Source organism: Callithrix jacchus, chromosome 18 (assembly GCF_049354715.1).
Source record: "Callithrix jacchus isolate 240 chromosome 18, calJac240_pri, whole genome shotgun sequence".
NCBI classification, from domain to species: Eukaryota; Metazoa; Chordata; class Mammalia; order Primates; family Cebidae; genus Callithrix; species Callithrix jacchus.
In genome coordinates this window covers 16,187,536-16,209,852 of record NC_133519.1, presented here as the reverse complement: position 1 = coordinate 16,209,852, position 22,317 = coordinate 16,187,536, and the positions used below count along the sequence as shown (strand labels likewise).

The window sequence follows — 22,317 nt, the reverse complement described above, 5'->3', positions numbered from 1 at the left end:
CAGTCTCAGCTCACTGCAACCTCCGCCTCCCATGCTCAAGTGATTCTCCTGCTTCAGCCTCCAGAATAGCTGGGATTACAGCTGCCTGCCATCATGCCTGGCTAATTTTTGTATTTTTATTAGAGACAGGGTTTCACCATGTTGGCCAGGCTGGTCTTGAACTTCTGACCTCAGGTGATCCGCCCACCTCAGCCTCCCAAAGTGCTGGGTTTACAGGCATGAGCATTTTATAGATAAGAACCATTCCATAGTTTAAAATTTTTTTTATTTTATTGTAAAACGTTTCCCTATATAATACTCCTTTCTTAATTGGAAATGACCCAGGTATCCAATAAGTATCCAAGATGACTTTAAGATTTTAAATTATATAAAACGATTATTACAAGCATTTATCTCATTACATTTACCTAATTTTTTGTCATTATTAATTTTTTGAGACAGAGTCTCACTCTGTCACCCATCCTGGAGTGCAGTGGTACGAGCTCAGCTTACCGCAACCTTCACCTCCTGGGTTCAAGAGCTTCTTGGGCCTCTGCCTCCCAAGTAGCTGGGATACATGCACCACCATGCCTGGCTAATTTTTGTATTTTTAGCAGAGATGGGGTTTTGCCATGTTGGCCAGGTTGGCCTTGAATTCCTTACCTCAAGTGGTCTACCCGCCTTGGCCACCCAAAGTGCTGGGATTATAGGTGAGAGCCACTGTGCCCAGCTAGAACTTTATTAGACAAAGCTGGTCATCATTCAAAGCTGGTAACTATCTCCTAGTTAACCATTTATAAACTCTGAGCATTAGGTGAACCCCTAAGTAAGAATCTTAAACGCATGGACATTTTGCCAGTAACTCAGAAGCTCCAGCTATTTTCGTTGAGTCAACAATCTTTTTTTTTGTTTTGTTTTTTGTTTTTTGTTTTTTTTTTTTTTTTTGAGACGGAGTTTCGCTCGTTACCCAGGCTGGAGTGCAATGGCGCGATCTCGGCTCACCGCAACCTCCACCTCCTGGGTTCAGGCAATTCTCCTGCCTCAGCCTCCTGAGTAGCTGGGATTACAGGCACGCGCCACCATGCCCAGCTAATTTTTTGTATTTTTAGTAGCGACGGGGTTTCACCATGTTGACCAGGATGGTCTCGATCTGTTGACCTCGTGATCCACCCGCCTCGGCCTCCCAAAGTGCTGGGATTACAGGCTTGAGCCACCGCGCCTGGCCTAACAATCTTAAATTAATATTATTCATACAATTCTGAAGTCATTTCTATTTCCATTAATTATTTAATTTAATTAATTAACTTAGTTTTTGAGACAGAGTTTCTGTTGCCCAGGCTATAGGTCAGTGGGATGATCACAGCTCACTGCAGCTTCCACCTCTTGTGCTCAAGTGATCTTCCCACCTCAGCCTTCTGTCTTCTGTGTAGCTGGGACTACAGGTGTGTGCCATCCCACCTGGCTAATTTTTTTTTTTTTTTTTTAGAGATGGAGTCTCACTATGTTGCCCAGGCTTGTCCTGAACTGCTGGGCTCAAGCAGTCCTCCCACCTTAGCCTCCCAAAATGTTGCAATTACAGGTATGATCCACTGAACCCAGTCTTTTTTAATAATTTTAAAACGAGTTTTATTTACCATAGGATTCCTGTGAGCCTGAAAAGCATTTGGACTTACTTAATTTATGAGTACTCATTTACTTATAAGCCAATTTGATAGCATGTTAGACACAACACATATGTGTGTATACACATAAATATATCTAAACATGTATACACACGCAAAAGTCTGTATTAGTCTGTTCTCACACTGCTATGAAGAAGTATCTGAGACTGGTAATTTATAAAGAAAAGAGGTTTAATTGACTCACAGTCTGCAGGACTTGGAAGGCTTCCAGAAACTTATAATCATGGCATCCTTGAAGGAAAAGTAAACATGTCTTTCTTCCCATGGAGGCAGGAAAGAGAAGTGACAAGCAAACGGGGGAAAGCCCCTTGTAAAACCATCAGCTCTCACTATCAGGAGAATAGCACCTTGGGGGTAACCACCCCCAGGATTCAGTTATCTCCCACCGGGTCCCTCCCAGAACATATGGGGATTCTGGTAACTACAATTCAAGGTGAGATGTGAGTGATGACACAGCCAAACTGTAGCTTTTACCACAGAGTTCTAGTTGTAAGATAATAATATAAATTCACCACTTTATTAAAGATAGCTGGATTTAAATTATTTCTGACAATACTGAAACCTGTTTACATGGCTAAACTTTGTTTTTTTTCTGGAGGAAAGCTGTAGACTAGAATTTGGATAAGGTAGTTTTCATAACAGTTTTGACTTTAAAAACCTCTTTTATCATTTTTTTTCCCCTTCTGTTTCAGAGGAGGAGGAGATGATTAAAAAGGGCAGGGCCGGGCGCGGTGGCTCACGCCTGTAATCCTAGCACTTTGGGAGGCCGAGGCAGGTGGATCACAAGGTCAAGAGATCAAGACCATCCTGGTCAACATGGTGAAACCCGTCTCTACTAAAAATACAAAAAATTAGCTGGGCATGGTGGTGCGTGCCTGTAATCCCAGCTACTCAGAGGCTGAGGCAGGAGAATTGCCTGAACCCAGGAGGCGGAGGTTGCAGTGAGCCGAGATCGTGCCATTGCATTCTAGCCTGGGTAACAAGAGCGAAACTCCGTCTCAAAAAAATAAGGGCAGGAAAGATTAGCCAGGCATGGTGGTGCATGGCTGTAATCTCAGCTACTTGGGAGGCTAAGGCAGGAGAATCTCTTGAACCCGGGAGGCAGAGGTTGTGGTGAGCTGAGATTGTGCCAGTGCACGCCAGCCTGGACAAGAGCGAAACTCTGCCAAAAAAAAGTGGAGTGGGCAGGAAAGAAAGAGAAAGGGAAAGGAGGGAGAATGAGGGGATGAGAGAGAGAGAGAGACAGCAAGCCAGAATACTCATTGAAAGATGAAGGAGCATCTTCTCATGACAACTTCAAGATCAGAGATCATGGACCCAGGAGCTTGGGATTGTCCCAGGGTGGGACTCTAACCCACTATCCTAGAGAGACATGACCAGTAGAAGTATAATAAAAGAGGACAGAAGAGGCGGAAAGGGAAAGGAAGGTAGAAAAAAGAGGCTCCTGTAGCAGCAAATGTGAATTGGGGGAGAGTGATAGGGTAAACAGTGTTGTTCAGGGGGGGTCCTTGGAGCCCCTGAGACAGTGGAAAACTCACCCAGCAGTGGAGACACCAAAAAAAAAAGAGTTCAGGCGGCCACTTTTCTGCCCTTGCAGGTAGTCATCGTCAGGTCAGGGATCCAGGGCCTCTAGAAAAATGAGCTTGAATAAGGCAGCCTATTTGGGACCCTCATTTTGAGCAGAAAGAGAAACAAACAGGAAGAGACCTGTTATAAAAAATACAATTTCTGACTTTAGGAGGGACTAGAAGAGGTTGCTGAAGTTGGTGGAATGTCAAAGAGAATAAAGAAAAATGAAACAGCACCAAATGCTGAAAAATTGGAGTATCTAGACATTGGCCAGCAAGGGTCGCCTCACCAAATGCTGAAAACCTTGGAGCATCTGGGGGTGGCCAACACTGAGGCCCAAAGACGTGATACCTAACACAATTGGGGCCACAGAACAATGTGACTCTGACATCCAGAGTCAGCACAAGGGAATACTTCTCAAAATAACAAAAGCCTACCTTACATACAATAGAAACAGCTGCTCAAATTGCCAAAACAGAGACTACAAACTTGACAACAGGATGAACATAAGCATGCATTTCGGCACTAAGAGCAGAAAAGTAAAATCTCTGGTCATTAGAAGCTAAAGAGAGAAAGTCTGAGAGAAGGTGACAAGATAGATTATAAAGGACTTGGCTGACCAGGTGTGCCTCTGTCTGGGGCATCCAGGTGATGGGGGACAACGAACTGACTAACAACCCAGAGGCACCATTCCCATTTCCTGATTGACTTGCAAAGATAAAGAGAGAGAAGAGAGTGAAAGAGAAAGTAAATCAGTTAAAGAACACCACATCTAGCTGGGTCTGGTCGTGGGTACCTGTAATCCCAGCTATGTGGAGGCTAAGGCAGGAGAATTGCTTGAACCTGGGAGGCAGAGGTTTCAGTAAGCGGAGATTGCACCATGCATTCCAGCCCAGGTGACAGTGTGACCCTCCATCTCAAAAAACAAAACAAGCAAAAATCACCACATTGGCTGAGCACAGTGGCTTGTGCCTGTAATCCCAGCACTTTGGGAGGTCTAGGTGGGTGGATCACCTGAGGTCAGGAGTTAAAGACCAATCTGGCCAACATGGTGAAACCCCATCTCTGCTAAAAATACAGAAGCTAGCTATGGATGGTGGTGTACGCGCATCCCAGCTACTTGGGAGGCTGAGGCCCAAGAAGCTCTTGAACCCTGGTGGCAGAGGTGAGATTGTGCCACCGCACTCCAGTGTGGGCGACCAAGTGAGACACTGTCTCAAAAACAAAAAACACCACATTGAGGGGGAACAAACGGGGCATTCACCTTTTCATGGAGACCAAATGGTGGTGCCAGTTGGTATTTGGGTTCAAGAAATTCTCGTGCCTCAGCTTCCCGAGTAGCTGGGACTACAGCCGGCTAATTTTTTTATATTAGTAGAGCCGGGGTCTTGCCATATCAAACTCCTGAGCTCAGACAATCTGCCTGCCTTGGCCTCCCAAAGTGCTGGGATTACAGGCATCAGCCACTGCACTCAGCGCAATCTGTCTTTATTTACTTTTTTTTTTTTAAGTTTTTTTTGAGATGGAGTCTCGCTTTGTCGCCAGGCTGGAGTACAGTGTTGTGGTCTCAGCTCACTGCAACCTCCACCTTCTGGGTTCAAGTGATTCCCCTGCCTCAGCCTCCCGAGTAGCTGGGGCTACAGGCGCGCCACCATGCCTGGCTAATTTTTTGTATTTTAGTAGAGATGGGGTTTTACCATGGTGGCCAGGATGGTCTCAATCTCCTGAACTTGTGATCTGCTTGCCTTGGCCTCCCAAAGTGCCAGGATTATAGGTGTGAGCCACTGCACCTGGCCTCCAGTCAGTCTTAATTTAGGGTCTGGCTAAAGGTCTCCCTCAGGTTTATTTGATGACTTACTAGTCCCTTTGTGGTCACCAAGGAATGATGCAGGTGAACCCCACAATCGGGACTGAGCCCTGGAAGGTTCTTGGCTTTGCACTGGAAAGAATCATGAATGAGCCAACAGAGTGAATTGAAAGTTTGCTGGGGTGGTGGCACGTGCCTGTAGTCCCAGCTACTCGGGAGGCTGAGGCTGGAGGATCGCTTGAGTCTAGGAGTTCTGGGCTGTAGTGCACTATGCCGATCAAGTGTCTGCACCAAGTTTGGCATCAATATGGTGACCTCCCGGGAGTGGAGGACCACCAGGTTGCCTAAGGAGGGGTGAACTGGCCCAGGTTGGAAACAGAACAGGTCAAAACTCCCGTGCTGATGAGTAGTGGGATTGTGCCTGTGAATAGCCACTGCACTCCAGCCTGGGCAATGTAGCGAGACCCTGTCTCTTAAAAAAAAAAAAAAACGTAAGAGTAATAGTAGCAGCAGCAGCAGCCCTGTGGATCGCTGGCTAGCTGTATGTATGCAAAAATGACAAAGAAGAAAAAGAATCAGTGCCAAATCCAAAATACCTGAGTATCTGGGCATCAGCTTATGAGGGTCCTGGTACCAAATGCCAAAAACCCCAGAGCATCTAGGATGTGGTCAACACTGAGCTCCAAAGGCATGAGAGCTATATATATGGCTATACTCTGATGATATGCTAAACAAGGAGTGGTTTATTAATGAATTTTCTGGAAAAGGGGTGAGGACTTCCCAGAACTGAGAGTCCCTCCCCTTTTAAACCATATAAGGTAACTTCTGGAGGTTGCCATGGCATTTGTAAACCTTCATGGTGCTGGTGGGAGGTTCTTTTAGCATGCAGATGTAATGAGGGCCACCGGAGGTTGCTTTTGTCACCATTTTGCTTTTAGCTGATTTTGGCCAGTTTGTTTGATCAGCTCCTGTTTTGTTCAACGGGGTCTTGTGAACAGTGCTTGGAAAACAAGTCCTGCTGATCTCCTACCTCAAATGGAATGTGAGGTGACAATGGGGCCAGCAAGTAAAAGTAGAAATCTAAGATTAAAGTATAGTTAAGAGGCAAGGACTAGAAATGTTCACAGTGTTAGTCATGGTTCTTCTCCATGGAAACAGACATGGAGGGGAAAGAGCAGTAGCTTAAAGACAACCTTGAATCAAGGAAGAATATAACAGAGAAGGAACAACTGGAGAAGTAGTAGTAAAAGTGAAAAGAGGAATGAGAGCTTTAAGAGCTCTTGTTCTTAAAGGAGGGATAAGGATAATGCCTGAGAAAAAGGTTGTATTTGAAGATTGATGATCTTGAAGAATAGATTCAGGAGTTTGTTGTAAAAAAAAACATTATATGAAGGAGTTAAAGAGGAGGGAATGAATGGGGCTGGGAACAGTGGCTCATACCTGTAATCCCAACACTTTGGGAGGCCAAGGTGTGAGGATCTTGTGGCCAGGAGTTCAAGAACAGCCTGGGCAATATAGCAAGATTCCATCTCTGGAAAAAACTTTTCAGAATTAGCCAGGTGTGGTGGTGCATTTCTGTAGTCCCAGCTACTCAGGAGGCTGAAATAGGGGAATAGCCTGAGCCCAGGAGTTCAAGGTTGCAGTGAGCTCTGATTGTACCACTGCATTTCAGCCTAAGATAAGTTGTATTTGTGATATGAAGACAGAAAGAACTAGAGCAAATTATAAGTTTAAAATGCTAGAGAAGGAATGGATAAATAACTATGGCTTCGTAGTCACTTAGCTATTGGTAAGTGTAATTAAGAGATTTTTAAAGTCAGTTAACAGATACCCAAATTTAGATAAACATTTATTGTTTTGTATTATCTGTGATATCACTCTCTTTCATTAATGTGGAGAATTGAAAATTGATTCCACAACTTTGCACTTTGGTTAGTTGTATATACAAGTAATAGCAATAAAAATAAAAATACACTGATTGTCTGTCCAGTATTTTTCTTCAAGTAGCTTTTTTTTTTTGTCAATTAGAAATGTAACACAAAACAGAGAGGAAGAAGGAAAGATTGAAAATTCATATATGTCTACTTTGGAAAATATTGAAAACTTTAAAGGATAAAATAAAAATTACCCATAATCCTACTATTAGTGCATGTTCTTTTTGTTTTGTTTTCTTGTAAGTAGCATTTTAGTTTTCTGATTATGAAAGCAGCAGCATCGTATACACTGTAGAAAAATGAAACGCTACATAGAAAAGATAGCTGGATTATTTTTGAAATATTGACATTTTGTTACAATTGATACGTTGTTAAATCATGTTAAATGATGCTTCTTTCTTTTTTTATTTGCGTGGCGTCTCACAGTCACCAAAGCTGGAGTGTAGTGTCCATGATCTCAGCTCACAGAAACTTCCGCCTTCCGAGTTCAGGTGATTCTCTTGCCTCAGCCTCCCGAGTAGCTGCGATTACAGGAATGTGCCACTGCACCTGGCTAATTTTTATATTTTTAGTAGAGACTAGGTTTCACCATGTTGGCCAGGCCGGTCTTGAACTCCGACCTCAAGTGATCTGCCTGTCTCGGCTTCTCAAAGTGCTGGGATTACAGGCATGAGAGTCAAGAAACATGATTTAGGCTGGGTAAGGTGGCTCATGTTAAGTGTTTAAACCTCTTTTCTTTTAAGAGATGAGGTCTCACTCTGTCATCTAGACTATGGTACAGTGGTACAATCGTAGCTCTCTGTAGCTTCTAACTCCTGGGCTGAACTGATCCTACCAAGTAACTGGGACTGTTGGCAGGAGCCATACCATCAAGCTAAAAGAAGCTGGGATTACAGACCTGCAGCACCATACCCAACTTTTTTTTTTTTTTTAAACTTTTTGCAGACACAAGGTCTCTGTAAATTGCCCAGCATGGAAAATTTTGTTGTTGTTGTTTGTATTTTTAACAGATGAGGTCTCATAATTCACTGTAACCTAGAATTCCTGGCCTTAAGTGATCCTGCTGCCTCAGCCTCCTAAAGTGCTGGCATTACAGGTTTGAGACACTGGGCTCAGCTAGAAATGTCTTTATTTATTTATTTATTTTGAGAGATACAGAGTCTTACTCTATAGCTCAGGCTAGAGTGCATAGTACAAAAATGGCTCACTGCAACCTCTAACTCTTGGCTTCAAGTAATCCTCCTGCCTTGGCCTCCCAAAATGCTGAAGTTACAGGCATGAGGCCACAAATGACTTTTTTTTAGACAGGGTCCCACTATGTTACCCGGGCTGGAGTACAGCGGTGCAGTCATGGCTGACTGCTGTCTCGACCTCGCAGGCTCAAGTGATTCTTCCACCTCAGCCTCCCAGGTAGCTTGGACTACAGGTGCATACCACCATGCCTGGCTTATTTTTGTATTTTTTTGTCAAGACAGGGTTTCTCGGTGTTAGTCAAGCTGGTATTAAACTCCTGAGCTCAAGTGATCTGCCCACCTCAGCCTCCCAAAATGCTGGAATTACAGCCATGAGCCACCATGCCCAGCCCACAAATAACTTAAACAAGCATACCAGAACTTTTAATCTAAGCAAGTATTGCCCTTCAAAATACAAAGGTTCACTTTGGGAGGCAGAGCCTCTTCTGCCAACGTTTTTGCTACTTAAAAAATATTTGATATTAAAAAAATAGATTTGATACAAAAGGTAGCTGGGCATGGTGTTACACACCTGGAGTCCCAGCTACTTGAGAGACTGAGGCAGGAGAATCACTTGAACCCGGGAAGTGGAGGTTGCAGTGAGCCAAGATTGCGCTATTGTACTCCAGCCTGGTGACAGAGTGTTACTCCATCTCAAAAAAAAAAACATTGGGGTCAGGCATGGTGACTCATGCCTATCCCTGTACATTGGGAGGCCATAGTGAGAGGATTGCTTAAGGCCAGGAGTTTAAGACCAGACTTGGCAACATAGTGAGACCCCATCTCTATAAAAATGAAATAAAACTAGCTGGGCATGGTGGCAGAAGCCTGTAGTCTCAGCTGCTTGGGAGGCTGAGGTGGAAGGATCACTTGAGCCCAAGAGGTTGAGGCCGCAGTGAGCCAAGATCATGCCACTGTACTCCAGCCTAGGGGACAGAGCAAGACCCTGCTTAGCAACAACAAAAAATTGGAACTACTTTTAAAAACTGCCCCTGCCAAAACATTATCAGCTGTACCACAAAATCATTTTTCATATTCTCTATAGAGAAATGTTCCTTTTTTCTAAAACCTTTTTTTCCTCTCTGATTCCACATTGTTTTTTAATTTAATTCCCCTCCTTAGAACCCTTTAGGATCTCACCTTCCATTATATATATATTGGATGCTAAAAGACCTCAGAAAGAGAAGCTGAGCAGGATAAGAGAAATAGAAAAAGAAGGCTGGGTGCGGTGGCTCACACCTGTAATCCCAGCACTTTGGGAGGCTGAGATGGGTGAATCACTTGAGGTCAAGAGTTTGAGATCAGCTTGGCCAACCTAGTGAAAACCGTCTCTACTAAAAGTACAAAAAAATTAGCTGGGCATGGTGGTGGGCGCCTGTAATCCCAGCTACTTGGGAAGCTGAGGAGGAGAATCACTTGAACTCAGGAGGTGGAGGTTTCAGTGAGCTGAGATCATGCCATACACTCCAGCCTGGGCAATAAGAGTGAAACTCTGTCTCAAAAAAAAAAAAGAAAGAAAGAAAAACCTTATTCAGACATTCAGAGCATATCTGTAACTTATTTACTGCCAGCCTAAGAACTGTATGTTGATAACATCATCAAAATTACTATTTCTTTCTTTTTCTTTTCTTTTTTTTCTTCATATGAGTTGCGGCTTTGTTGTATATATATGTTTTTTATTTTTGAGAGAAGAGTCTCTGTTGCCAGGCTGGAGTGCACTGGCGCAATCTTAGCTCACTGCAACCTCTGTTTCCTGGTGATTCTCGTGCCTCAGCCTCTCGAGTATCCTGGGATTACAGGCATGCACCACCACACTCACCTGATTTTTGTATTTTTAGTGGAGACAGGGTTTCACCATGTTGGCCAGGATGGTCTTGATCTTCTGACCTTGTGATCTGCCCACCTTGGCCTCCCAAAGTGCTGGGATTATAGGCATGAGCCACTGCGCCCGGCCAAAATTAACATTTTAAAAATTTATTTATTTTGTTTTTGGAGTCAGAGTCTCGCTCTGTCACCCAGGCTGGAGTGCAGTGGTTCGATCTCGGCTTACAGCAACCTCTGCCTCCTAGGTTCAAGCAATTCTTGTGCCTCCAGAATAGCTGGGATTACAGGCTCCTGCCACCATATCAGACTAATTTTTTGTATTTTAGTAGAATACATACAGGGTTTTATCATGTTACCCGGGGTGGTCTTGAATTCCTAAAGCTCAGGCAATCTGTCCTCCTTGGCAGATTTTAGGAGTCAAAGAAAGAAAAAAGCATAAGTGGAAATTAGGGTATGTAAGTCAACTTCAGAAGAACAAGTAAAATTCTATTAGAATATACACCATTTAAGAGGGAGAGCATCTGGCTTTTGTTTTTGGAGGCAGGGTCTTGCTGCATTGCCACATCTGGAGCGCAGTTATGCAAGTATTGCTCCCTGTAACCTCAAATCCTGGGCCTTAATCCGTCCTCCTAGCTCAGCCTCCCAAGTAACTAGGACTACAAGCATAGTTACTTGGGAAGAGAAGAATAATGCCACTGTACTCCAGACTAGGTGACAGACTGAGACCCAAGTGTAAAGACTGTCTATGTGTTTTAAAAGAAAATGTTCAGCTACGTAATAACAGACTAGGGGAAAAAAATCCAGAAATATAAAAAGTATACAGTGAAAATTTAGGCATTGTTTCACTCTGTACTCTTGCTCCCAAAGACCTCTTTCTAGGTACCTGTTAAACAATTTTTGTGTGTGTATAATTCAGGGATATTCTGTTTATATGCAAGCTGTTTCCTTGATAGCCTGATTTCTGATGTTTACTTTTTTTGGGGGGTGAGACAGAGTCTTGCTCCATAGCCCAGGCTGGAGTTCAGTGGCCCTTGATCTCCACCTCCTGGGTTCAAGCAATTCTTCTACCTCAGCCTCCAAGTAGCTGGGATTACAGGTGCCTGTCACCTGGCTAATTTTTTATATTTTTAGCAGAGATGGGGTTTTGCCATGTTGGCCAGACAGGTGTTGAACTCCTGACCTAAAGTTATCCACCGATCTCAGCCTCCCAAAGTGCTGGGATTATAGGTGTAAGTCACTGAGTCCAGCATTCCTTTTTTTTTTTTGAGATGGAGTCTTACTCTGTTGCCCAGGCTGGAGTGAAGTAGTACTATATTGGCTCACTGCAATCTCTGCCTCCCAGGTTTAAGTGATTCTCCTGCCTTAGCCTCCTGAGTAACTGGGATTACAGGCACCCACTACCATGCCTGGCTTATTTTTGTATTTTTTTTTTTATTAGAGCAGAGGTTTCATGTTGGCTAGGCTGGTCTGCAACTCCTGACCTCGAGTGATCTGCCTATCTCAGCCTCCCAAGTGCTGGGATTACAAACATGAGCCACTGCGCCCAGCCTACTTTTAGTACTACATGAATGTTTTTTTGCCTGTGTGCGTGTGTGTGCATGTGTGTGTGTGGCAGTGTCTTGCAGTGACGCCCAAGCTGGAGTACAGTGGCGTAATCACAGCTCACTGTAGCCTTTTCAAAACTGCAGGGTACAAGTGACTCTCCCATCACATCCTCCTTAGTAGCTGGGACCACAGGTGTGTACCACCACACCCAGCTCATTTCAGAGCTCTACATTTTTGTAGAGACAAGGTGTCTCCTTATGTTGCCCAGGTTGGTTCCAAATTCCTGGATCCTGGCTCAAGCAATCTTCCTGCCTTGGCCTCCCAAAGTAATGGGATTATAGGCGTGAGCCACCTGGCCTAGCCTAATTGTTTATTTTTATTTTTAGTAGAGACCAAGTCTTGATATGAGTTAGCTCATGACAATAAGCACCTGTTTTTTTTTTTTTTCTGGAGGCAGGGTCTTGCTGAGTTGCCCAATCTGGTAGCTCCCTGTAACCTCAAATCCTGGGCCTTAAGCCATCCTCCTATTATTAACACCATATTTAACCAACTATAAATAGAATATTAAAATGCCCTGACTTTGTAAATCAATTTGACAGAAGAATAATTATCACCATAAAATTATAAACATATGGTTCTACAGTTCATTAGACAATTTTCTCACCTCAACACTTCAACTCAGATGGGGCTGAGTTGCCCCATCTGGAGTGCAGTGGTGCGATTGTAGCTCCCTGTAACCTCAAATCCTGGGTCTTAAGCCGTCCTCCTAGCTCAGCCTCCCAAGTCACTAAGACTACCAGCATGCACCATCACCCCTTGTTTCTTTGTCATTTAATGCTATCCTCACCTACTCCCACCTAAAAAGGTTTATGAAGTGTTGAGGTGAGAAAATTATCTAATGAACTATAGAACCATATGTTTATAATTTTATGGTGACAATTACTCTTCTGTCAAATTGATTTACAAAGTCAGGGCATTTTAATATTCTATTTATAGTTGGTTAAATATGGTGTTAATGGTCATCTATATAAAATGTCATCAGGAATTTCCTCTACAATTATGAGTCTGATTTTTCATAGGAAGAAAATGCAAAACTGAAATCATGTTAGAAATATAAAGGCCTGCCTGTGGTCCCAGCACTTTGGGAGGCCGAGGCGGGTAGATCATGAGGTCAGGGCATCAAGACCATTCTGGTCGACATGGTGAAACCTCGTCTCTACTAAAAATACAAAAAATTAGCTGGGCATGGTGGCGCTTGCCTGTAGTCCCAGCTGCTCGGGAGGCTGAGGCAGGAGAATTGCCTGAACCCAGGAGGCGGAGGTTGCGGTGAGCCGAGATCGCGCCATTGCACTCCAGCCTGGATAACGAGCAGGACCCCATCTCAAAAAAAAAAAAAAAAAAAAAAAAGAAATATAAAGGCCTTAGCAATTACCTAGTTTAACTCCCTGACTTTACAGATGAGTAAATTGGATCTGAGCTTCGATTTAAACGAGAGAAATGCCTATATAGTATATGTTTAATTCATGTTGTTCAACTAAAATGACTGTAATAAGATGCTGAATTCTACAACAGATTATGATTGAGAATGGGCAAATTGTGGAGCAATATTTGTGATTCTTCCAGGGAGACCTCAAATGTATTCTGAAGGGGAGATACCTTCACTGCCATCAGGCAGCCAATCAGTAAAACCAGGAACCCAGCCCAGGAAATCAACCCAGCTAGATGTTTGTGCCTTTTCTCAAGAAAAGCCACCCAGGACTCTGGTTCACCAACCTGATGAAGAGATAGAAGATGGTGGACTCTTTATTCCAATGGGTAGGCTTTCTTTTTCTTTTTAATTAAATAAAATCTATTGAAGTATAATATGTGGAAAACTGCACATATCCTAAGATAGCCTGAATTCACTATATTATCACAAATTTAATACACCCTTGTAAGCAGGACCCAGATCAAGATACAGAATGTTATCAGTACCCAGGAGTCCATCTTGTTTTCCCTTCCAATTACGCCCTACCCGTAGGTTAACCACTGTCCTGATGTCTAACAGCATATGTTGGTTCAATTGTTTTGTCTTTTTTTTTTTTTTGAGATGGAGTTTCGCTCTTATCACCCAGGCTGGAGTGCAATAGCATGATCATGGCTCACTGCAACATCCTCCTCCTGGGTTTTCAAGCGATTCTCCTGCCTCAGCCTACAGAGTAGCTGGGATTATAGGTGCCTACCACCACACCATGCCTGGCTGATTTTTGTGTTATTGTTAGAGATGGAGTTTTGCCATGTTGGCCAGGCTGTTCTTGAACTCCTGACTTCTGGTGATATGCCTGCCTCGGCCTCCCAAAGTGTTGGGATTACTGGTGTGAGCCACTGTGCCTGGCATTGTGACTACATTTATTCTCTCACCGTTTCTTTTTTTGAGATGGAATCTTACTCTGTCACCCAGACTGGAGTGCAGTGGTGCAGTCTCAGCTCACTGCAGCATTCCCCTCCTGGATTCCAGTGATTCTCACTCAGCCTCCGGGGTTGCTGGGATTACAGGCACATGCCACCATGCCCAGCCTCAACATTGTTTTATATTTATGAAATTCATCCATATTCTCGGATGTACTTGTAGATTGTTCATTTTCATTGCTGTATATCATTCTGTTGGATTATTTTGTGTATCTTTTATTTTAATTTCTTTTTTTTTTTTTTTTTTTTTTTTAAGATATAGTGTCTTAGGCTGTGCGACGTGGCTCACTCCTGTAATCCTAGCATTTTGGGAGGCAGAAGCAGGTGGATCACCTGAGGTCAGGAGTTCAAGACCAGCCTGACCAACATGGTGAAACCCTGTCTCAACTAAAAATACAAAAAATTAGCTGGGTGCGGTCGTGGGCACCTGTAATCCCAGCTACTCTCAGGAGATTGAGGCAGGAGAATTGCTTGAGCATGAGGCACAGGTTGCAGTGAGCCAAGATAGTGCCACTGCACTCTAGCCTGGGCGACACTGTGAGACTCCATCTCAAAAAAAAAAAAAAAAAAAGAAATAGTGTCTTGCTGGTCTTGTATATCTGGGCTCAAGCAGTCCTTCTTCCTCCATCTCCCAAAGTGCTGAGATTACAGGCAGGAACCTCCTCATCTGCCCTGCTTTACCTTTTCTTTATCCATTGAATTATTTTTGTTTTGTTTTTTCTTTTTGCTACTTTGTGCCTATTGCTACCCATTCATATCTTCCTTGTTTTTTTTTTGAGATGGCGTGTTGCGCTCTCATTGCCCAGGCTGGAGTGCAGTGGTACAGTCTTGGCTCACTGCGACCTCTGCCTCCTGGGTGCAAGTGATTCTCCTGCCTCAGCTTCCTGAGTAGGTGGGACTACAGGCATGCACTGCCATGCCCGATTAATTTTTGTATTCTTTCTTAAGTAGAGACGGGGTTTCACCATGTTGCACAGGCTGGTCTCGAACTCCTGACCTCAAATGATTCACCTGCGTCGGCCTCCCAAAGTGCTGGGATCACAGGTGCGAATCACTGCGCCCGGCCCCATTCAATTTTTGTATTTTTAGAAGGGATTTTTAGTTTTACCATGTTGGCCAGGCTGATCTTGAACTCCTGACCTTGTGATCTGCCCACCTTGGCCTCCGAAAGTGCTGGGACTATAGGCCTGCACCTGGCCAAGTTACATTTTTAAAAACTAAATGTTAGGTTTATTGAGGTATAAAATAAAATGTATATGATGAGTTTTGAAAACTATACACAGTTCTATTAACTGCTACCACAATCAATGTGGAACATTTCTGTCACCCCAAAAGTTGCCTAATTCCCCTTTATGATAGCAAATTCCTCGTTCTCAAACATTGGCAACCACTGATTTCATTTCTATTTTTACATTTTTGCATCTTCCACAATGTTCTATACTGAGTATACCGTTGTATAATGTGTGTCCTTTTTCATGTGTTTTCTTTCACTTAGCGTAATACTTTTGAGATTTTTCACTTTACTGTTGGCTTTCTGGGCTAAAGCTGTTTTGGAATTCTGGTGATGTTCTTGGTGTATTTGCAGAAGAACAAGACAATGAAGAAAGTGAGAAAAGGAGAAAAAAGAAAAAGGGTACCAAGAGGAAACGAGACGGAAGGGGTCAAGAGGGGAACTTGGCTTGTGACCTGAAACTGGATGACGTGCTTGACCGTACCTTGGAGGATGGTGCCAAGCAGCACAATCTAACAGCGGTCAATGTCCGAAACATTCTCCACGTAAGACTGGGCAGCTACATAAATGGAAGGGAAATTTTCCTGGAAAGTATATAAAAATACTTAGCAAATTCTTGACTTTTGGTATATGAATTACCAATTTTGTGGGTTACCTGTGACAAAACATTTTACATTTTTACATATTTAAGATAGCTTTCTCCTTATACCCAGTACAAGTTTGAAATATGAACACATGTTAAAGAAGAATTTAATTGAGAAGATAAACTTCCTGTTTCTTTCTACTGATTTGCATATTAACTGTATTATTTAGCAGATTCAGTGATGATAATGTTCATGGTGGGTTTACTCTTTGTGGGTTGATATGTATAAAAAGATGCCCAGGTAATAGTTTATTGGACTTTGTACATATGTAAATACCCTTCTTGAACAGCTATTTGCAGAGCCTTTGCTCTTTGTTACTCTTTCTCGTAAGCATATAAATACCTCAGTATCTCCTTTTATGTGAGCCATTCTTGTTCCTAGTAGCAGCTAATGGCATTGGTTCATTTGCTGCTACATTGTTTGAAGCTCTGTGCTTCTGGCCAAAACTTATTTCTGCCTTCTCTGCTTTCAGTTGCCTTGCTTTATTCCAGTCTGATGCTATTCGAGTATATGGTTCTCATTTGTCCTGTAAATAGGTCTAGCAGAGTTAGATGGAGAGATGGATATTGTCTAGGTGATAAACCCTTGTTGCATAAAGTGAAATTTCATCTTTCTTCAGGAAGTGATCACAAATGAACATGTGGTAGCTATGATGAAAGCAGCCATCAGTGAGACAGAAGATATGCCAATGTTTGTGAGTAGTTGATTGTTGCTCTTTTAACGTCTTGGAATACAGTTATCTGTAAACTGGCTAAGGATAGGAGATCACTTGGGAGTTTGTAAACAGTTTGGCAGCTGAGGTTAAAGTTAGCATTTCAAAACACAAGAATTACTTGGTAATTTTTACTTATTTATTCTTTTATTATTTTTATTTTTATTTTTTTTTTGAGACAGTGTTTCGCTCTTGTTGCCCAGGCTGAAGTGCAATTGTGCAATCTTGGCTCACTGCAACCTCCACCTCCTGGGTTTGTATTTTTAGTAGAGATGGAGTTTTATCATGTTGGTCAGGCTGGTCTCGATCTTCCGACCTCAGGTGATCTGCCCGCCTTGGCCTCCCAAAGTACTGGGATTACAGGTGTGAGCCACCGTACCTGGCCATATTTTTTTTATTATTATTATTATTTATTTTTATTTTTTTGAGATGGAGTCTTGCTCTGTCACCCAGGCTGTAGTACAGTGGTACAGTCTTGGCTCACTGCAACCTCTGCCTCCTGGGTTCAAGTGATTCTCCTACCTCAGCATCCCAAGTAGCTGGGATTACAGGCATGTGCCTCCACACCCAGCTAATTTTGTATTTTTGCTAGCAATGGAGTTTTACCATGTTGGTCAGGCTGGTCTCGATCTTCTGACCTCAGGTGATCTGCCCACCTTGGCCTCCCAAAGTACTGGGATTACAGGTGTGAGCCACCGCATCTGGCCATATTTTTTATTATTATTATTATTTATTTTTATTTTTATTGAGATAGAGTCTTGCTCTGTCACCCAGGCTGAAGTGCAATCTTGGAGTGCACCACCCAGTGGTGCGATCTTGGCTCACTGCAACCTCCGCTTCCTGGGTTCAAGTGATTCTCCTGCCTTAGCCTCACAAGTAGTTGGGACTACAGGTGTGTGCCACCATACCTGGCTAATTTTTGTATTTTTTTTTTTAGTAGAGACAGAGTTTTGCCATGTTGGCCAGGCTGGTCTCCATCTCTGGTCTTGAATTCCTGGCCTCAGGTGGTCCACCCGCCTCGGCCTCCCAAAGTGCTAGGATTACAGGTGTGAACCACTGTGAGCAGTCAATTATTTTATTGTTATTGTTTTTTTAGAAACAGGGTCTTGCTCTGTCACCCAGGCTGGACTCAAACTCCTAAGCTGGACTCAGCGATCCTCCCAGTTCAGCTTCCTGAGTAGGTTGGACTACAGGAGCATGCTACTATGCCCAGCTATTTAAAACAATTTTTTTGGTGGGGGGAGGGTGGGTCCCATTATGTTGCCCAGGCTGGTCTTGAACTCCTGGCCTCAAGCCATCTTCCCACCTTGGCCTCCTAAAATGCTAGTATTACATGCGCAAGCCACCTTGCTAAGCTGAGAATTTTTTATTTTTTTAGACATAGTCTTGCTCTGTAGCCCAGGCGCGATTTTGGCTCACTGCAACCTCCACTTTCTGGGTCCTGGTTCAAGCAATTCTCCTGCCTCAGCCTCTGGAGTACCTGGGATTATAGGAACGTGCCACCATACCCAGCTAATTTTTGTATTTTTAATAGAGATGGAGTTTCACCATGTTGGTCTGGCTGGTCTTGAACTCCTGACCTTGTAATTTGCCTGCCCTGGCCTCCCAAAGTGCTGGGATTACAGGCGAGAGCCACTGCACCTGGTCTGAGATTTTTTTTTTTTTTGAGACGGATTCTCGCACTGTTGCCTAGGCTGGAGTGCAGCAATGTGATCTCGGCTCACTGCAACCTCCGCCTCCTGGGATTAAGCAGTTCTCCTGCTCAGCGTGCTGAGTAGCTGGAACTACAGGTGCATGCCACCACACCCAGCTAATTTTTGTATTTTTATTAGAGATGGGGTTTCACCATGTTGGCCAGGTTGGTCTCAGACTCCTGACCTTGTGTACCTGCCTTGGCTTCCCAAAGTGCTAGGATTATAGGTGTGAGCCACCACGCCTGGCCTGAGCTGTGATTTTTATTGACTATTTCCTTTCTTTCCTTTCCGTTTTTTTCTCCTTAGGAGCCTAAAATGACACGCTCTAAACTGAAGGAAGTAGTGGAAAAAGGAGTGGTAAGTATTCTGTTTTTTCGTCTTTTTTTTTTTTTTTTTAGCTTGGTATATAGGATCTAATTCACTCATAGGGAAAAATATAGGAAAGATTGTGGTCTGAATTTGCATCTTTAAAGAAATGTTTGTAAAAGACAAGTAGAATTGTTTCTACATGATCATAAGGTAAAAATGATAATAGTTTATTTTAGTTGATAAGAAGCATTGCTTTTTGGAATTGCTAGATAGATAACCATTTGGAATGGTTGAAACCAATGGATGAGACCAGGTTTTCTATTTCTGTTGCAACACATGTTGCAAAGTGTTTAGTCTTTTTCATAGTGTGTTCCAGGGACCAGCTGCATAAAAATTACCTTGGTGTGGGATCCCTCAGGAGTGCTTATTAAAAATGCATGCTTTTGGCCAGGCGCAGTGGGTCATTCCAGTAATTCCAGCACTTTTGGGAGGCTGAGGTTGGGTGGATCACTTGAGTTCAGGAGTTTGAGACCAGCCTGGCCAACATAGTGATAACCCGTCTACTAAAAATACAAAAGTTAGCTGGGCATGGTGGTACGCGACTGTAATCCCAGCTACTTGGGAGGCTCAGGCATGAGAATCACTTGACATGGGAGACAGAGGTTGCAGTGAGCGGAGATCGCACCACTGCACTGCAGCCTGGGCAACAGAGTGAGACTGTCTCAAAAAAAAAAAAACAAAAAAAATCCTCTTACTTTTGGGCCCACCTGAGAATCAGGACCCATGGGCAGGGCCTTGGAATATGCATTGGCAAAAGCACAACAGTTAATTCTTTTGGATACTAATGTGTGAGAACCACTTGAAGACGTCTGAAGTATTATGGTACAGCAAGCTCTTTGGTGCTTGGAGCTATGCTACATCCTTCTCTTTTTTTGATATGGAGTTTCACTCTTGTTGCCCAGGCTGGAGGGCAATGGCATAATCTCGGCTCACTGCAACCTCCACATCCTGGGTTCAAGCGATTCTCCTGCCTCAGCCTCCTGAGTAGCTGGGATTACAGGCATGCACCACCACACTCGGCTAATTTTGTATTTTTAGTAGAGATGGCGTTTCTCCATGTTGTTCAGGCTGGTCTCGAACTCCTGACCTGAGGTGATCCACCCGCCTCAGCCTCCCAAAGTGCTGGGATTACGGGTATGAGCCACAATGCCTGGCCACTTTATACTTTTTAATAAGCACTTGGCTAGTTTGTGCTTACAAGGCAGGTAATAGTTATGAGGGAATTCATTGTATTTCTGATAGTAGGGAAGATTTACCTTACAGACCCAAAATATGTATCACAGGTTTTATCTGTCCTGATTTTATTCCTTGGAACCTGGTAGAAGAAAGAGGTCTAGGCTGGGCACGGTGGCTCATGCTTGTAATGCTAGTACTTTGGGATGTGGAGGTAGGAAGATCACTTGAAGCCAAGAGTTGAAGACTAGCCTGGGCAACATAGTAAGACCCCCCACCTCAAAAAAAAACAAGTAAAGAGATTGGTGTTTTCTTCCACATGACTTTTCCTATAGTTGAAGAAAACTAGTATCTCCTTTCATAACGTTCTTTTCTTGGCTATACATCCCCCAATTTCTCTCCTTGTTTTTTTTTTTGTTGTTGTTTTTGTTGTTGTTTAGATAGAGTCTTGCTTTGTTGTCCAGGCTGGAGTGCAGTGGCAAGATCTCAGCTCACTGCAACCTCTGCCTCCTGGGTTCAAGCAGTTCTCCTGCCTCAGCTTCCTGAGTAGCTGGGATTACGGGCATGTGCCACGCTTCCTGGCTAATTTATTTTTATTTTTTATTTTTAGTAGAGATGGGGTTTCACCATGTTGGGCAGCCTGGTTTCAAACTCCTGACCTCAAGTGATTTGCCCTGCTCAGTCTCCCAAAGTGCTGGGATTACATGCGTGAGCCACTGTGCCTGGCCTTTTTTTTTTTTTTTTTGAGATGGAGTCTCACTCTATCACCCAGGCTGGAGTGTGGTGGTGTGATCTCAGCTCACTGCAACCTCTGTGTCCCAGGTTTAAGTAATTCTCATGCGCGTAGCTGGGATTATAGGTGTGCACCATCACACCCGGCTAATTTTTGTGTTTTTAGTAGAGATAGGGTTTTGCCATGTTGGCCAGGCTGGTCTCGAAACTGGCCCATGAGATTGCCCACCTTAGCCTCCCAAAGTACTGGGATTACAGGCATGAGCCACTGCGCCCGGCTCATATCCTTTTAAAAGCATGCCAAAAGAGGCCGGACGTGGCGGCTCACACCTGTTATCCCGGCACTTTGGGAGGCCCAGGCAGGCAGATCACGAGGTGAAGAGATCAAGACCATCCCGGCCAATAGAGTGAAATTCTGACTACTATAAATACAAAAATCAGCTGGGTGTGGTGACGCACACCTGCAGTCCCAGCTACTCTGGAGGCTGAGGCAGGAGAATTGCTTGAACCCAGGAGGCGGAAGTTGCAATGAGCCGAGATTGCGCCACTGCACTCCAACCTGGCAACAGAGTGAGACTCCTCAAAAAAAGTATGCCAAAAGAAGAAGAATCTACTGAACCAGATGTGGTTTGACTAGTGTAGTTATAGTATCTCCCCAGTGTTCCAGATTACATATTTCTCCTAATGTAGCCAAAGGTCAATTGTACCTTTTTCTTTTTTTTTTGGGCAATCACATCACTTTTTTTTGTCTGGTTGACTAACACTTGCTGCATAAGTTGAAATTTCATCTTTCTTCAGGATGTAATCACAAATGAATAGGTGGTAGCTATGATCAAAGCAGCCATTAATGAGAGGGAAGTTCTATGAAGTCTACTTGACATATAGAATATAATTAACATGGCCGGGTGTGGTGGCTCACGCCTGTAATCCCAGCACTTTGGGAGGCCAAGGAGGGCGGATCACCTGAGGTCAGGAGTTTGAGACCAGCCTAGCCAACATTACGAAACCCTCATCTATACTAAAAATACAAAAATTAGCCAGGTGTAGTGGTGCACGTCTATAATCCCAGCGACTAGGGAGGCTGAGATGAGAAAATCACTTGAACTTGGGAGGCAGAGGTTGCAGTGAGCAGAGATCACACCACTGCACTCTAGCCTGGGTAACAGAGCAAGACTCTGTCTCAAAGACAAACAAAAGAATATAATTAACATTAATTCTGTATTTGATTTGGGAAAAACATCCAAGGAGATCCAGTAGGCTCTGGATTATGTTTATTGGCTATGAATATATATAGAGAGAAGTTGGACCATCCAAGACTATATAGTTTATGTAGTATTAAAATCTAGGTTTCTTGCTTCTTAATTCTTTTTTTGTTTTTTTGAGACTTGTTCTGTTGCTTATGCTAGAGAACAGTGGCCTGATCGTAGCTTACTGCAGCCTTGAATCCTGTGCTCAAGGGATTCTCCTGCCTCATTCTTACAAACAGCTAGGCCTATAGGCATGTGCCACCATGTCCAGCTAATGGTTTTGAAAAAATCTTTTCTGTAGAAATGGGGTCTTGCTGTATTGCCCAGGCTGATCTCAAAACTCCTGGGCTGAGGTGATCCTTTCACCTTGATCTCCCTACATGTGGGGATTACAGGCACTAGCCACTATACTTGGCCTTCTTAATTCTCAATAGACTGACTCTAACACACTTCTGAATACTGGCTTGCCTTTCTGATGGATTTGGCAGTAGGTAG

The 22,317-nt window shown here is 43.5% G+C and overlaps 1 protein-coding gene across 23 annotated transcripts in view; it reads left to right on the top strand.

Moving 5' to 3' along the window:
* GON4L (gon-4 like) overlaps positions 1-22,317 on the top strand; it is a 96,976-nt gene that overhangs the window by 11,959 nt on the left and 62,700 nt on the right. For 8 of the 23 annotated variants that reach the window (XR_013529405.1, XR_013529404.1, XM_054247577.2 and 5 more), the window contains 6 exons: positions 1,466-1,558; positions 13,196-13,387; positions 14,969-15,064; positions 15,606-15,796; positions 16,515-16,589; positions 18,608-18,658. Coding sequence is in view for 21 of the 23 variants with exons in the window: in XM_054247577.2 (XP_054103552.2) it covers positions 1,466-1,558; positions 13,196-13,387; positions 14,969-15,064; positions 15,606-15,796; positions 16,515-16,589; positions 18,608-18,658 (698 nt within the window). In the remaining 2 variants the exon portion in view is untranslated. Of the gene's footprint in view, positions 1-1,465; positions 1,559-7,397; positions 7,463-13,195; positions 13,388-14,968; positions 15,065-15,605; positions 15,797-16,514; positions 16,590-18,607; positions 18,659-22,317 lie in introns of all 23 variants that reach the window. The other 15 variants (XM_078355864.1, XM_078355866.1, XM_078355867.1 and 12 more) reach the window with 5 other exon arrangements.